Raw genomic sequence first — 14941 nt, 5'->3', positions numbered from 1 at the left:
TTCAGATATCCTTGTCACAGTTTTCTCTTCTTCAGAATTTAAACATATTTTAATCTCTCCTAAGTTAAAATAATATCTTTCCATTCTGATACATACGACAACATGGGTGAACCTGGAGGACATTACACTAGGTAAACTAAGCCAGTTACAAAAAAGACAAATACTGTATGATTCCACTTATATGAGGTATCCAGTGTAGTCAAATTCATAAAGACAGAGAGGAAAATGGTGGTGCCAGGGCTTTGGGCTGGGCAAATGGGGACTTGCTGTTTAATGGGTATAGGGTTTCAGTTTTGCAAGATGAAAATGTTCTGGAGATTGGTTCAAAAATGTGAATGTTTAACTTAATGCTACTGAACTGTACACTTAAAAATTAAGATGGTAAATTTTATGTGTATTTTACCACAATCAAAATTTAAATAAATATATATATACATATCCTTTCTCCATTTCATTTCCCCCCTCACCTACCACTCTCTCTCTCTCTTCCTTTTTTCAAACATTTCTAAAGAGGTAATTGTTTCCCCCTTTTCCATTTCAGCTCTCATTCTGCCAATCGCACAACTGACCCTGCTCTCACCAATGTTATATTGCTAAATACTTATCAGTCTTTGTTTTATTCTATCGCTCAGCAGCATTTGATGCTATTGACCTCTTTAAAACACTTTTTACAGTGAATTTTTACGTTTTCCAGTGCCCGTTGAGTCCTCCTTCACACTATACAGGGCTTAAACGCTGCTCTTCCTCAAGTTCTTTCAAAAGCCTTCTATGCTTCACTCTGTTTCATTTCCCTGACCTCTTCTGCACTCAGTGCGGAATACTTATAAACTATGTAATTCCAAAATCTGTATCTCTAAATCAGTATATCCAGTCGCTGATGGGACATCACCACTTGTAAATCCCACAGAACTTCAGACTCAGTGTCTAAAACTTCCTCATCATCTTCTCCCCAAACCTTCAATGTTCCCTCCTGGGAATGGCATCATCTCTTTTGTATTTTGTACTTCAGGCAACAAATACTTTTGAAAATCTACCAACCTGGGAGAAATACCCTCCAACAAAGAGCCACAGAACTTTTCCATAAAGAAACCATATTGCAGATTCACAATAGAGCCTCCAGCAATGTCTGTCTGGTGTTTTACCAGACTTTTGAACTTGAGAAAGTTATTTATCCTTTCTGAACTTCGTTTTTTTTTCAACTGTAAAGTGAGAATAATTACCCCACAGGTTGTAAGGATTAAGTAAAGTAATGTGTTTAAAGCTTTACTGTAAGAAATACAGTAGAATACTGTAAGAAATACAGTATTTCTGGCACAGAAGTACTGGCACAGAGTAAGCACTCAACAAATGTTACTTTTTCAAAAACTACCCTATTACCTAGTGGCCATCTTAGCTGTGCCTTTCTCAGGTCCAGTAGCCTGCATTGCCCTAGTCACACTCTTATTTTGCAAGTCAGAGTGAACTTATCTCCATCAGTGAAGGATTCTGCAGGGCTGGATGCAGTAGCTGCACGTGTCGGCCGGGGCCAGTGGGCAGTCAGTGTGCACACCAGCATGGTGAGCAGAGTAGACTGCCAGTGTCTGTTCTGGGTGGTCAGTGCCCAGCCAGCTCTGTTCTGATTGCCCGATTGCCTCCAAACTGGCTGATAAATACTTTGAATATCACCTCTGGTCTTATGCTCGAAAGAATTCTCAACCACTTTGATGAAAATATTAAGTTTTTCCTTTTCTATGCCCTCTTACCTGTGTGTTTATACTGCAGTTACCTTTTAGTTGTTTATGTTTCTGTCTCCCTCTGACTTTGAAGTTCATAGAGGCAAAGTGTGTACATTATACATTTTTGTATACCACTACATGGTCCAAATCCTGTTATGCTTAGTTATAATTTAATAAATTCTGATTAAGCATATGGAGGAAAGTGTGGTTCTTGCTGTAAAGCATAAGAGAAATAACATTCAAATCTCCTTTGCAGAAATGCAAATATATTTAATTAATTTCTGGTTTTAATCTAGAGCAAACACCTTCTTTTAAACAAACGGTCTGATTGCTCCTTAATATTGATGTTTCGACAGATTGTGCCTAACCGTTTTTGTCTTTTTAATTTTTTAATGTTTTTAGATTATTTCTCTTGATAGAATTGTGAATCAATAATCATGAGATTCCATTTCTTCCCCAGTATTCCATTATGTCTAAAAATTGAGTATTTCTTACAGGCCTTTGTGTTGCCACCCTGGGCATTGCAGTACTGATACGAATTTTGACTACATTTCTGATGGTGTGTTTTGCTGGTTTTAACATAAAGGAAAAGATATTTATTTCTTTTGCATGGCTTCCGAAGGCTACAGTCCAGGTAACAATGGATCCTAACTCCTATTTCAATATGATCCCTTAAAATTTTGAATAAGAGGGCTTGTTCAAATTTGGTGAAAATAAGTAATTAAGTTTGATTTATGAAAAGAATTTATACTATATCTACTCTTTAAAAGTTTTGTTTTTGGTATACCGATTCCTTAAATATGACAGCTCATTTAAATTTCTTTAGATCATGAGGGTACAACTAAAAATCCAATAAATCCCTACACTACGGAAAAGCAGTAGTAGCAGGAGGGAGGAGTTTCAATTTCTATCAGTCACAGCTCTCTAAATCACCCAGAGAGAGAGTAGAGAGTTATTAACTCTTTTCATTTTAATGTCTTCTAAGAAGAGAGTGAAACAGAAATAGCATGGCTGGGCTGGCCCCGTGGCTTAGTGGTTAAGTGCACGCGCTCCACTCCTGGCGCCCCGGGTTTGGAACCCCGGGCGCACACCGACGCACTGCTTCTCCGGCCGTGGTGAGGCCACATCCCACATACAGCAACTAGAAGGATGTGCAACTATGACATACAACTATCTACTGGTGCTTTGGGGAACAAAAGGAGGAGGATTGGCAGTGGATGTTAGCTCAGAGCCAGTCTTCCTCAGCAAAAAGAGGAGGATTAGCATGGATGTTAGCTCAGGGCTGATCTTCCTCACAAAAAAAAAAAAAAAGAAATAGCATGGCCCATTTTAGTATTTGTAAATACTTCAGTGTCAATATGATTTATGATCAGTTATGCTTGACCACAGTCTTTATATATAATGGAGAAAGATTTATTGAAAAACAACTCAGAAAATGCTTTATTGATTTCCTAGATTATTAGTTAATATTACATTTTTCAAACTAGCTGAACTTCCTGTCAGTTATCTCAATCACATGACCCAAATCTGTGTGCTAATGGACAAGGCACTCACAGGTGCTTGAAGTTATCGACGAAATATTTCGTAGAGGACCTGTAATTGCTAATTAAATTAGAACTGTATAGATTATCATTTGTTATAAATACCCCTAATCGTATTGTATATTTTCAGACTAATTATAACAAATGAGATTTAACTGTTCCATCCTTGATTATCTTGTAGTTATTTAAATATGTAAATTTCTATTTCATGAAATAAAAATCAGATGTTTTTAATTTAGGAAGCTTTGAGGGATGTGTACGCTCTGTAACTATATGCCAGATTTGGTGTGGCTGTGGGCTTGGGAATTATCCCAGAGAAGTTTTTTTTCCATCAGACTTTGAGAGATGTCTGGGACATAATGGCTAAGAATACTGTGAGGTTAATATGGTGCAATAAGTGGGGGATAGTTTCTCCCTCACAGTGTCTCCAGCTTCTACACTACTTCTGATAACTTTAGTAGGTAAATATCAAAATAATTACTCTAGTAGCTTTGGTATGAAAGATTTGTTTCTAAAGGTTAAAATTTGAAAGATGGCACTTTCCTGCTATCAAAGCAAATTTAAAATAAGGAGAAATTACCTAAGATGTGTTGAATAATGTATGTTCTGTGAGGTAAGTACTGTATAGAATTTTCTTTTTTCTTCTTTTGCCACTGCATAAGAAACAAGACTTTCTTGTTATGCAGTTTTTCCATATTAGTGTTCTTCAAACTTTTTTGTCTATGATCTACTGTAAGAAATATATTTAAAATCACAACTCAGCATACATACAAACCCCGAAACATACAGACACATACACATTACACACACAACAGAGAACTGAAAGAGAAATATACATCGTAATGTGTGCAGTTCTTGCCAAGAATTCATGAAATGTTGAATTAGTTATGCTACAAGGTAACCTGGATAACAAAGAGCCCTCGAATACAGGGACTAAATGAGATAGATATTTATTTCTCTCCCACCAACAGTCCAGCGTGGGCATTCCAGAGGTGGCAGGGTGATGCTATCCTCAGCATTTGCCTTCCATCCATGAGTCCAACTTTCACCATTTCTCATTCAGGGGGAACGGGAAAAAGAATGATGTGCAAGTGTCCATTTCTCTTCAGGGAATAATCAACAAGTAGCATTTATCACTTTCACTCACCTCTTAATGGCCAGAACTTAGATACGTAGCTTCTTCTAGTTGCAAAGAAGGCTGAAAAAAATGTCTGTTTGGACAACAATGTGACCAGCTAAAACTCAGGAGTTCTAGTATAGAAGGGAAAAGGGCCATTCAGATATCGGTGGGCAATTAGTAGTCTCTGCCATTGTGTCTCATCCACACTGACTTTCTTTCTTCTGTTTCATTGTCCTAGAGGGTAACATTGTTGTGTTCTGTGGAATAAGGGAATAACCAGATTGATTAATACATTTTCCCATGTGCACTGATAATATTGCATTTTGCCTCTAAAAGAAAATGACAGTTTTCATAATACTTCCCAGTAAATAAATTTTAAATAAAACATTTCACCAAGACTTAAGGCAAAGAGTTGACCAAATACCTAATAAGTCAACTTCAAGTTTTGAAGGTGTGTACCACTTTCACGTTTCTTGATGTTTAACAATTAGTTTAGGCTCTAAAGCAATACATATACTTATGGTTGTTCATTTAAAACCTCACCATCTTCTAGTAAGTATCACTGCATTTTTTTTATCTTGTCCCTCCTTAATTCCAAGTTCCTAAAGACAAAAGAATGAGATGACCAGTAACTTTACTCATGCGGAATTTAGTATACAGAATCATGTTATAGTTAATTATATCATGAGGCTGTATTTGCCTTGTGTTTTGAAATATATTTGCCTGATATTTGTTACCCTGCCTTCTGCAACTAGGTACATATGAATCACCATCCCTTCCCTGTGCAAGAGTAGGAGAGTTTTCAGAATACCAAAATCAACTGCAGTAGACTTTGAAAGCAAGGACTTTCTTATTTGAACAAAAGAACAAGCAATTTGTTTTTGCAAATGATAAAATAATTCACCTCTTTTCTATGTGCTTGTCTTATCATGTGTCCAACTTTACCATTAAACTTTCATAGGCTGCAATAGGATCTGTGGCTTTGGACACAGCGAGGTCACATGGAGAGAAACAGTTAGAAGAATACGGAATGGATGTGTTGACAGTGGCATTTTTGTCCATCCTCATCACAGCCCCAGTTGGAAGTCTCCTCATTGGTTTGCTGGGCCCCAGGCTTCTCCAGAAAGCTGAACATCAAAATAACAATGAAGAAGTTCAAGGAGAGACCTCTGAACAAGTTTAGAGGTGAAAAGAGAGAATGCTGAATATAATGATTAGAAAGCTGCTACCAGAGGCTACTTTTATCAAGATGGATATTGAAAGATGTAATATTTAAGCTTAAAATGTAACAGAACCAAAAGTGTGGCTATTTCTTTAAACAGCATTTTCAACCATTACCCTTTCCATGTGGGTGGTAATGTTCTACGTCTCCAACCTGATCTCTCTACCTTCTTTTTTTTTTTCCAAACACTCCATCATATATCTTAATCTGTGTGGGGACACACACACTTGAATGTACTACCACAACTTAAAATTAACATGGGAAAGATCAAGTTTGGTGTCCTGTTCTGGTAGCCAACAGCTCACTCTAAGTTACTGTTACTGTCACAGTTTTATGATGCATGGTCACCTAGCCTCTCATGCTTTGAATTGTTTTTGGATCTTCTTTTCTTTTTAAATACCATAATGTAATCTCTCATCAGTTTCTACCCTCACTTTCCCTTCTAATCTGCCTCTTCTCCATTTCTACCCTTCTTACTACCTTTCTGTGAATTATTGTAACTGATTGGTCCCACCAAAATTTTTAAGTACACAGAGTATCTCTCTTGGATCTTCCTCTTGCACCTATCTAGATGAAAGAACCCCTTATCCTACCTGCTGGCTGGCCCCACAGAGTCCTCCACTTCTGTGGCCCCTCTGAGTTTGCCTCCCGCTAAGGAGTGCCCTGGTCCAGCCCTTTCTTGGTGGTTTCTTGTGACCCACATCTTTAGGCTCTTCCTGTTCTCTAGGTGAGAAAGGGCCAATTTTCACATCTGTGTCACTCTCATGAATATCATATTAATCAGGGTAAGTTAAGCTGCTATGAGGAAGAAACAAAAAATACAGTACTTAAAATAGTAATTTATTTCCTTCTCATGAAACTGACTGCCTGGTCAATGCTGACAGGGTTGCTCTGCTCATGAGGTCTACTCAGAGACCCGTGTCCTTCCGTCTTGAGGCTCCACCATGCCCTAGCTTAGGCCACAGGTTAAAGATGGATCTCTCCCATGTCCCCTTTCTAGCCTTCAGGAAGAAGGAAAAAAGAAAGTCCAAGGCAAGCAATTTATTTTTAAGGAAGTGATGAGGAAGTTAGACACATCTCTCCTCTTACATTCTATTGGTGATGACCACGTCCAGCTGTGAGGAGGCTGAAAATTGTCATCTGTCAATGAGTGTTCACATTCCTAGAAGGATGGGAAGATCAGATTTAAAAGTCAGAAGTACCATTGTGTTGGGTATTGCCATCACTTAGCATATTCTTGCATGTTAACAGGGCTTTCTAAAGATGGTACCTTTAATCAAAAGGCTGACTTCTGTGGCAGGAGTTTCAGACATTGTGACTTGCCAGGAGAGAAGACAGAAGAAAGGCTTGTCTGCATAGGTCACGCTTTATCCCACTTATTCAACAGACCGTCTCTGCTTTTGTGTATCACCCATAAGTTCTCTTTACTCTAGGTCAACTCCTGCCTAGTTGCTAGAATAGTCATGTTCAAATACCGTGTACAGCTCTTATCATGTTGTATACCTGAAGCATTTATTACTTATTTGTTACTTCCCATCTAAACTCTTTAACCTAGAATTCAGAGTTCAATCTAATCTTGAAGTAGATATTAGATATGTATTAAATGGATGGATTAGAATATTCTGATCCCACCAAGCTTATCTGCATATAGCCTGTCCACTCCTCTCTCGTCATTAGACTACCATTCCAACCCCTTCCACCATGACTTTCATCTCTGTTCAAAACTAGCTTAACTTTTATTAAGCTAACATAATTTGAAGCCTGTTAAGGCATGCATATTTTATGGCAGCCTGACTCTGGTTACTCTGTGGTATTGTATTCCCTTAGTGTTTATGTTCTCAATTGGGACTGGATTAATTTATACCAAAGTTCAGATGGATCTTTCAAACTGAACTTCATTGGTTAGGTGCACCTTGGTGGTAGCACCGTAAACTTAATGCTCATCTGGTCCTTCAGAGCCTTTCACAGGCTCTGAAACTAGATTCATTCAACAAATACTTACTGAAAGTCTTTGGTGACCCAGGCACATTATTAAGACTGTCTTTAAGGATCTGATAGAGGAGACAGACAATTAAACAAGAGCTTGAAAAGCAGTGTGATAAGTGCTATGATGCAGGAAGTACAGGAGTGCTAGGGAGCTCATAGCAGGAGCCCCCACTAATCGGGGGAGGTAAGGTACAGTTTAGGCACAGCTTCCAGAGAGAGCAGGACCTCGGCTGGGACATAGGGGATGATTAGGACTTAGACGGCACAGGGCAACGTGAGGCCAAAGGCTGCCACAGTGAGTGCTAGTTTCCATGTTCACCAGTAGTTTTTCTTCAGGTACCAGGCTTTGAATACTTATTAATTTATACAAAATACAGTTAGTATAAGTAAAGGAGAATGTTTTTATAAATATCCAAGAGCCCAAAGAAGAATTAGAAATGGAAATTCAGCATGTATAAATAGTTGAAGAGCCCAGTAAGCCCCTGCCAATAGCCCATTCCATTTTGCCAAGCACGCAGCAAGTTCTCTCCTCCCTCTCCTCGGTGGACAGCCACCATCTGAATTTCTGTGACTCTCTGTCGGTATTGGCCTCTGCAGGGCTCACTATGTGAAGTCTTGGGTTTGTCACCACATCGTGAGTCACAGCTCTTCACTTACTTGGTGAACTCAGAGTTAACTTTGGATGCAGAGTGTTGACTCGGACCAACCAGACTTACCCCACCCCAACCACAGATAGAAACAATTACTCTAACCCCTGGGTGCCTGAAAGAAGGGTGTATGTGCCCTGCACATACTTCTGTCAGAGCACTTATAACCCTTTTTTCAATTTGTTTGCATGTTTGTCTCCCATTAAATCAGCCCCTTAGAGGTGGGAGCCTTGTCTTGGTCACCTTTGAATCCTCAGCACTTTGCACAGGGCATGGAACACAGTAGGCATTTAACAAATGTTTATTGACTGAATCAGTGCGGAGATCGTCTTCCAGTATAGGAAAACCACCTGCCACGTACGAGCTCAGATCTCAGACTGCTTAGTCTGTCATAGTCTGCATGGCTACTACAACAAAATACCACAGACTGAGTGGCTTGAACAACAGACATTTATTTTCTCATAGTTCTGGAGGGTGGAAGTCCAACGTGAGGGTGCCAGCATGGTCAGGCTCTGATGAGGGCTCTCTTCCTGGCTTCCCAACAGCCTCCTTCTTGCTGTGTCCTCACATGGTGGGGAAAGAGACGGGGCTGGAGGAGAGCATGGAAGCTCTCTGGTGTCACTTCTTGTAAGGGCACTAATCCCATCATGAAAGCCCCCCCTTCAGGACCTCATCTAAACCTAATTGCTTCCCAAAGGCCCCACCCTTCCAAATACCATCACATTGGGGGTTAGGGCTTCAACATTTGAATTTGCGGGGACACAATTCAGTCCACAGCAGGGGTGTCAAACTTCCAAGGATGGTGCTAAACAAACAGTAAATTCTTGTTCTTCAGTGCTCTTTTTTTTTCTGGGGTCATTGCTATCCATCTCCCCTCTAAGAAGCTCTTTTCTTTTTGGCAGACTGATTAGGTTTCAGCTCTTTAAGTTATTTTCACATTCCAGTGTTTTTCTTTCTAGTATTAACTCCAAATAACCTCGATTAGGCTTGAGTGTCCTCAAAATTTCCTTAGCCATACATTTGCAAATGATCTCATCCATTACATTCTTTAAAAGTACTATTGATTATTTTTTTCTGATTACAAAATAATATATTTCCATTGCAGAAAATTTAGAACACAGAAAAGTACAAGGAAGAAAACTGAAACTACTCTTAATGTAAACACCCATTTTATTTTGATTCTTTTAAATTTTACTCTTGCAGTTTTGGGATGTGTCTTGTTTTCAGAAAGATATATCATCCACTGAATTAGTTGGGTGAAAGGCAAAAACATAAATACTTTATATTTGACTTCCCTGAAAATATATAGATTGAAGAATTTTTATTGTATATAGTGAACGCTAAGGTTTCCAAAAAATCATTTATTCATCTGGTAATATTCAAATATTCATTTTGCAATGACTAAAACAGACAAATCCCTGCCTTCATGGAGCTTATGTTTTAAAACCCATTCATTCACTCACTCAAAATATAACATGCCTGCTATGTGCCAGGCAGTATGGTTGGTGCTGCGGAATACAGCGATGAACAAGATATTCAAGGGCTCTGTTTGATGCAACTTGAATTCTAGTGGGAGATTGACACTGTAGGGAATACAAATATGAATAAGACACGATACTTGCCTTCAAGAACCTTACAAGGAAATAAGACATGTACAAATAGCTGTAATCCAAATGAATTATTCAGAAATCTTTTCGGTGAGGAGAACTTCTTAAAGGAGGTGATAACTTGAATTGGACCTTCAAGAGTGGATATGATTTGGATTGATAGGTTAATATTAGGGAGTAAGGTGAAGAAAGGAACAACTAGGCGGAGGACCAGCATATTAGCAAAGTTTGAAAACAGTGAAGTATAATATAAGGTATGATAAATGATTGACACTGAAGGTTGATAAAGGGAATTAGTGAGAGGTAAGACTGGAAGAGAAAATTGGCGCTTAATTCATACCAAATAGATCATTGGCCAAATTTCTATTTTTATTGAATTGCTTTCAGAAGTGCAGAACCATTTATCTAGAAGATATTTTTAGGGGCCGGCCCCATGGCTTAGCGGTTAAGTGCGCACACTCTGCTACTGGCGGCTGGGGTTCAGATCCCTGGCACGCACCGATGCACCACTTCGGCCATGCTGAGGCGGCGTCCCACATACAGCAACTAGAAGGATGTGCAACTATGACATACAACTATCTACTGGGGCTTTGAGGGAAAAAAGGAGGAGGATTGGCAATAGATGTTAGCTCAGAGCCGGTCTTCCTCAGCAAAAAGAGGAGGATTGGCGTGGACGTTAGCTCAGGGCTGATCTTCCTCACACACAAAAAAATAAAATTAAATTAAAGAAAAAAAAAAGGGTAGTAAACTCAGGAGAGAGATTAAAAAAAAAGATATTTTTAAAACTGCTTTCATCGTATTAAATTTACTGACAAATGCTGTCATGAATAAGATTCTCCTTGTTCCTCAGAAGTTTTTTGCTTTCAATGGCATTGTTGCTAATATAACCAATTTAATTATTTCTAAGTTACTATTAGTTTTTTACAAGAAAAAGTATCCGACGTTTCTTTCGATGTTTTTTAAGCCATTGTTAAATTTTCATCATATTGTCCTTAAATAAATGAAGGACTATTTTTAAACGTTTCAGAACATATTTCTATATGAGTAATTTCTGTTGTTCTCTGTAACAGGTGGGAATTGCTTCATGCCATTTTGGGAGCAGGTAATAGCACAAGTTTTAGTTGACTAACTCAAATCTGCCTGAGCCCTCTGACCTGATGAGGATTCCAAAACTCCATTGGTTGATGTGCCCTCCACTTCCTTAGATGGACCCTAAAGCACTTAACCTCCAGCAGTCCATTGCATCTGGGTCACAGAGCAGTGCCCTGGAGGGCATCAGGCTCCTCTCAAAGGTCTTGTTCACAGCTCTACCTTGGTCCCTCCTCTCAGTATCCTCGGGGATCTACCTGCTTTTCCTTTCCCCACCATGACAACAAAGCATTTCTTTAACCCTATAACCACAAAAGACCTTGTCTACTCTCCTAAAACAAGGGAGAAAATAACTTTCAATCCTTGCTGAGATGTCTACACCACGCTGAAGGTGGGAGGGGTTACAATGAAAATAGAATTCCTTATTTAGTCACCCAAGAAAGAGTTGTAATTTGAATCAGATCTTAAGTGATAAATAAGAAAAGGAGAAAGAGAACATTCCCGATAGACAGAATAGCTAGAAAAAACACGGAGGCAAAAAGGAGTACTGTGTATGCAGGAGTGAAAGTTGTTCGGAGCATCAGGAGAAAAATTAGAAAACGGCAGTTTGTCTTTCTGAGAAGTTTGGACTTTCTCCGATAATAGTTGTTGCCTATATTTCAGGAAGCTTGGGGATTCCATTAGAGGAACCTTATGGACCACCTTTGGAATTGAGAACTCAAAGCTTCTGGGCCCACCCTCAACCAGAGCAGCCCTGTTTCCTAAGGTTACCACATAAGATATCCTGGGCGGGGGCGGGGGGGGGGGGACGACGACGACGGACACCTAAGGTTCTGTATGATAACAAGATATTGAGTGTTTACTTTGCACCAAGTCCTGTTCCAGACACTCGCCATGTATCAGTTCATTTATTCTCACACCACCAGCGCACCCTTTACAGATGAGAAAACCGCCGCTCGAGGAGATCATGTATTTGCCTGTGTCCCATAGCTGTAAAGTGGCAGTGCTGAACTCTGAGCCCAGACAGTCTTGACCCCAGAGACTATGCCCTTCTGCGATTGCACTACATTTAAGTTGACTTAAGGGGTAACGTGATCTGAGTTTTGACAAGTTACTTCTGGCATGTGCAGCCCCTGGCGCTTTTTGGCTAAAAGGCCCCGTCACGTCAACTCTGTGCCTGGACTTTTACACCCCAGTAGGCCAATATTCAGAAAAGAGTGGAAAGGAAAGACTTGAATAGGCTGAAAACACTGAAAACACATCACGCGGCCCCAGGAAATCCCGGAACCCTCGCCTCCGCAGGCCAGGGCGGCCACACGCCACTACAACGCGCCGCCGCCGCTAGCCCCGCCCCGCCCCGCCCCGCCCCGCCCCGCTGCCGCCAGCCCCGCCCAGCCCCCGCCCCTCCCGCCGCCAGCCCCGCCCAGACCCCCCGCCAGCCCCGCCCAGACCCCGCCCCGCTGCCGCCAGCCCCGCCCAGACCCCCCGCCAGCCCCGCCCAGACCCCCGCCCCGCCGCCGTCAGCCCCGCCCAGGCCCCGCCCCGCCGCCCCGGCCGAGCCCACCGCCTCTAGCCTGGCCCCGCGGCCCGCGCACAGGGCGGGTCCTGGCGGCTTCTCCCACAGCGGCGCGTAGTCTGCGCGGCGGTTGCTGGGCGCCAGGGCCGCTCCGGGGCAGCGGGGATGCTAAAGGACTTGTAGGTAGGGTCCATTTTTCTCGACTCTCCCTTTCCAGGCGGTTCCCTTCCGGCGGCCCCAGGACCGCCGCTCCTCCTCCGTTCGCGGGAGCGCACGTCCCTCCTCCGCCCGGCGCCGCGGGCGGCCGCGGACCACCGCCTCTCTCCCCGACTCCTTCTTCGCTCCCGCGTCTGCCTCGCGCCGCTCTCCCTTATTCCCTCCCTGCCTCCTTTCTTTCTCTCGTCTTACAGGTGCTCGCAAGTCAGAAAGAAGAGGTCAATCCGGACTGACTGCAAAATTAATTTCATTGGGGGCAGCCTATTGTCCTAATACTGAATATCTGTAAATGACCCTTCACATGCTCCTGTGATTGGAGACGTGTTCCAGGATTGGTTGCTGATCCTGGAAAGCTCTCCTCCCCCCACCCCTCCACCCCCACACCCCTCACACGCGCCCGTGTCTGTTGACTTGATCACAGCGGACAGCACTTTAGGTCAATGCTTTTGAAGGGTTAGGCAGTTGTTGCACACGTACCGTGTGTCAGGCGCATCGCTTAGGAGGCGTTTTAAGAGCTCTGCAGGCCCACACCAGGTCCCTGACGCCCCTCCATGTGTGTCCTACAGTCTATGAAAGATCAGATGGGGTGATGGAGAGGGGCGATTGGCCCAGGTGGCGCTGAGGGAGGCCACACCCTACTCCCTGATTTTCCATATGGGTAAATAGAATTATTTGTGCAACACAAGTGCGGAAAATTAAGACATTACTATCACATCTAAAGAATTGATGCGTTAGACGTCTTAGTCACTATGTACCTGTGAAAAGCTATTCATTTTTATTACTTTCTGTGAGTAGCAGAGTTTATACAGCTGTTTTTGTCAGTTGACTCTCTCTTGTCATAAGCTCCTGTCCCTTACCAGACAAAAGGAAAGAGGCAGGTGCAGGGATAGTAATATGTAAGGTAACATTTTTATAGCACTTCTCTTTTTGTGCATAATTTTCATGCTCATCCTGCTTATACACTCTGTGAAATAGAGTTGGTTAACAAAATTCCATTTTACTGAAGAAGGAACTAAACACTGAGATTGAACAGGACCTGGAGCACAGTACAATATACATTAGTAAATATTTGTTGAAGGGATAAATGGATGAGATTCTCAAGGAGCCGTGCCTTATTCACCTTTGTATTCCCTAGACCCAGAGCTGAGTCTAGTAAGCCCACAGATGTGAGTTAGAGAAGTTGAGTGACTTGCTCAGGGACGGGCATACATCAAATATTTTTAAGGAATCTACTACTTTGACAAGCATTGTGAATATAATGGTAAGGGGGCCGGCCCAGTGGCATAGCGGTTAAGTGTGCGTGCTCTGCTTCAGCGGCCCCGGGGTTCACGGGTTCAGATCCTGGGCATGCACAGATGCACCGCTTATCAAGCCATGCTGTGGTGGCGTCCCATATAAAATAGAGGAAGATGAGTATGCATGTTAGCTCAGGGCTAATCTTCCTCTCTCTCTCTCTCTCTCTCTCACACACACACACACACACACACACAAAATGGTAAGGAAGACTGGTAAGATTCCTGTTCTTATGGAGCTTAAATTCTAGTGAATGAAGAGAGAAAATAAACAGGTAATAGATGAACAAGGAAATTTTGATAAGGGTAAGTGCAGCAAACATGTAAAACAGTGTAAAGTGAGAGAGACTAGGGGAGGTGTTACTCTAGATTGATTGGTTAGGGAAGGCTTCTCTGAGGAGCTGAACTTTGTGCTGGTCTCAGTGATATAAAAAAGCTAGCTGCGGAAATATTTGGGATCAAAGCATTGCAGGTAAAGGGAACTTCAATTGCAAAAGTGCCAAGGTAGGAAAGAGCTTGGCTCTTTCAAGGAACATCATGAAGACTGCTGCAGCTGGAATGTAGAGAGAGTGGTACAGGATAAGCATGGAGAGAGAGGGAGGGGCCCAGTCATGTAGGGCTTTGAATCAACCATGGGGATCGGGATCTACCCATGGTATACGTTTGGAATTTATGTAAAGTGTGATGAGAGACCAGTAGGGAGTGTTTTGGAAAGGAGTAATATAATCTAATTACATTGTAAAAAGGTTTGTTCCACCTGTGATGTGGTGAATGGGTCATAGGGGAAGGGGAGGAAGATTCGTAGCAGAAGACACTTGCAGTAATCCAGGAAGGAATGAGAATAGTTTGGGCTAAAGTGGTATAGAAGTGGATGGATGTGAGATATATTTGGAGGCAGAGCCTACAGACTTGGTGATGTAAATATAGAGGTGATAAAAAAAAAAAAGAAACTCCTGGTTTTTGTCTTGAGGTTGCGTGGATGGTTGTACC

At 41.8% G+C, this 14941-nt stretch overlaps 1 protein-coding gene and 1 long non-coding RNA gene across 6 annotated transcripts in view; both read left to right on the top strand.

The window, feature by feature from the left end:
* SLC9B2 (solute carrier family 9 member B2) overlaps positions 1 to 10861 on the top strand; it is a 47401-nt gene extending 36540 nt beyond the window's left edge. For all 4 annotated transcript variants that reach the window (XM_087449176.1, XM_087449175.1, XM_087449174.1 and 1 more), the window contains 2 exons: positions 2213 to 2349; positions 5338 to 10861. In XM_087449176.1, coding sequence (XP_087305302.1) covers positions 2213 to 2349; positions 5338 to 5559 — 359 coding nt within the window. In that variant the 3' untranslated portion in view covers positions 5560 to 10861. The remainder of the gene's footprint in view (positions 1 to 2212; positions 2350 to 5337) is intronic.
* A 1689-nt stretch (positions 10862 to 12550) lies between these two features.
* LOC106801860 (uncharacterized) overlaps positions 12551 to 14941 on the top strand; it is a 43546-nt gene continuing 41155 nt past the window's right edge. For both annotated transcript variants that reach the window (XR_015556408.1, XR_015556406.1), the window contains exon 1: positions 12551 to 12626. This is a non-coding gene — a long non-coding RNA (uncharacterized LOC106801860). The remainder of the gene's footprint in view (positions 12627 to 14941) is intronic.

Source organism: Ceratotherium simum, chromosome 25 (assembly GCF_057802395.1).
Source record: "Ceratotherium simum simum isolate JZ-2026a chromosome 25, ASM5780239v1, whole genome shotgun sequence".
Lineage (NCBI taxonomy): Eukaryota > Metazoa > Chordata > Mammalia > Perissodactyla > Rhinocerotidae > Ceratotherium > Ceratotherium simum.
Note: the sequence above shows the minus strand (reverse complement) of the source record. Positions and strands in the feature narration are given on the sequence as shown.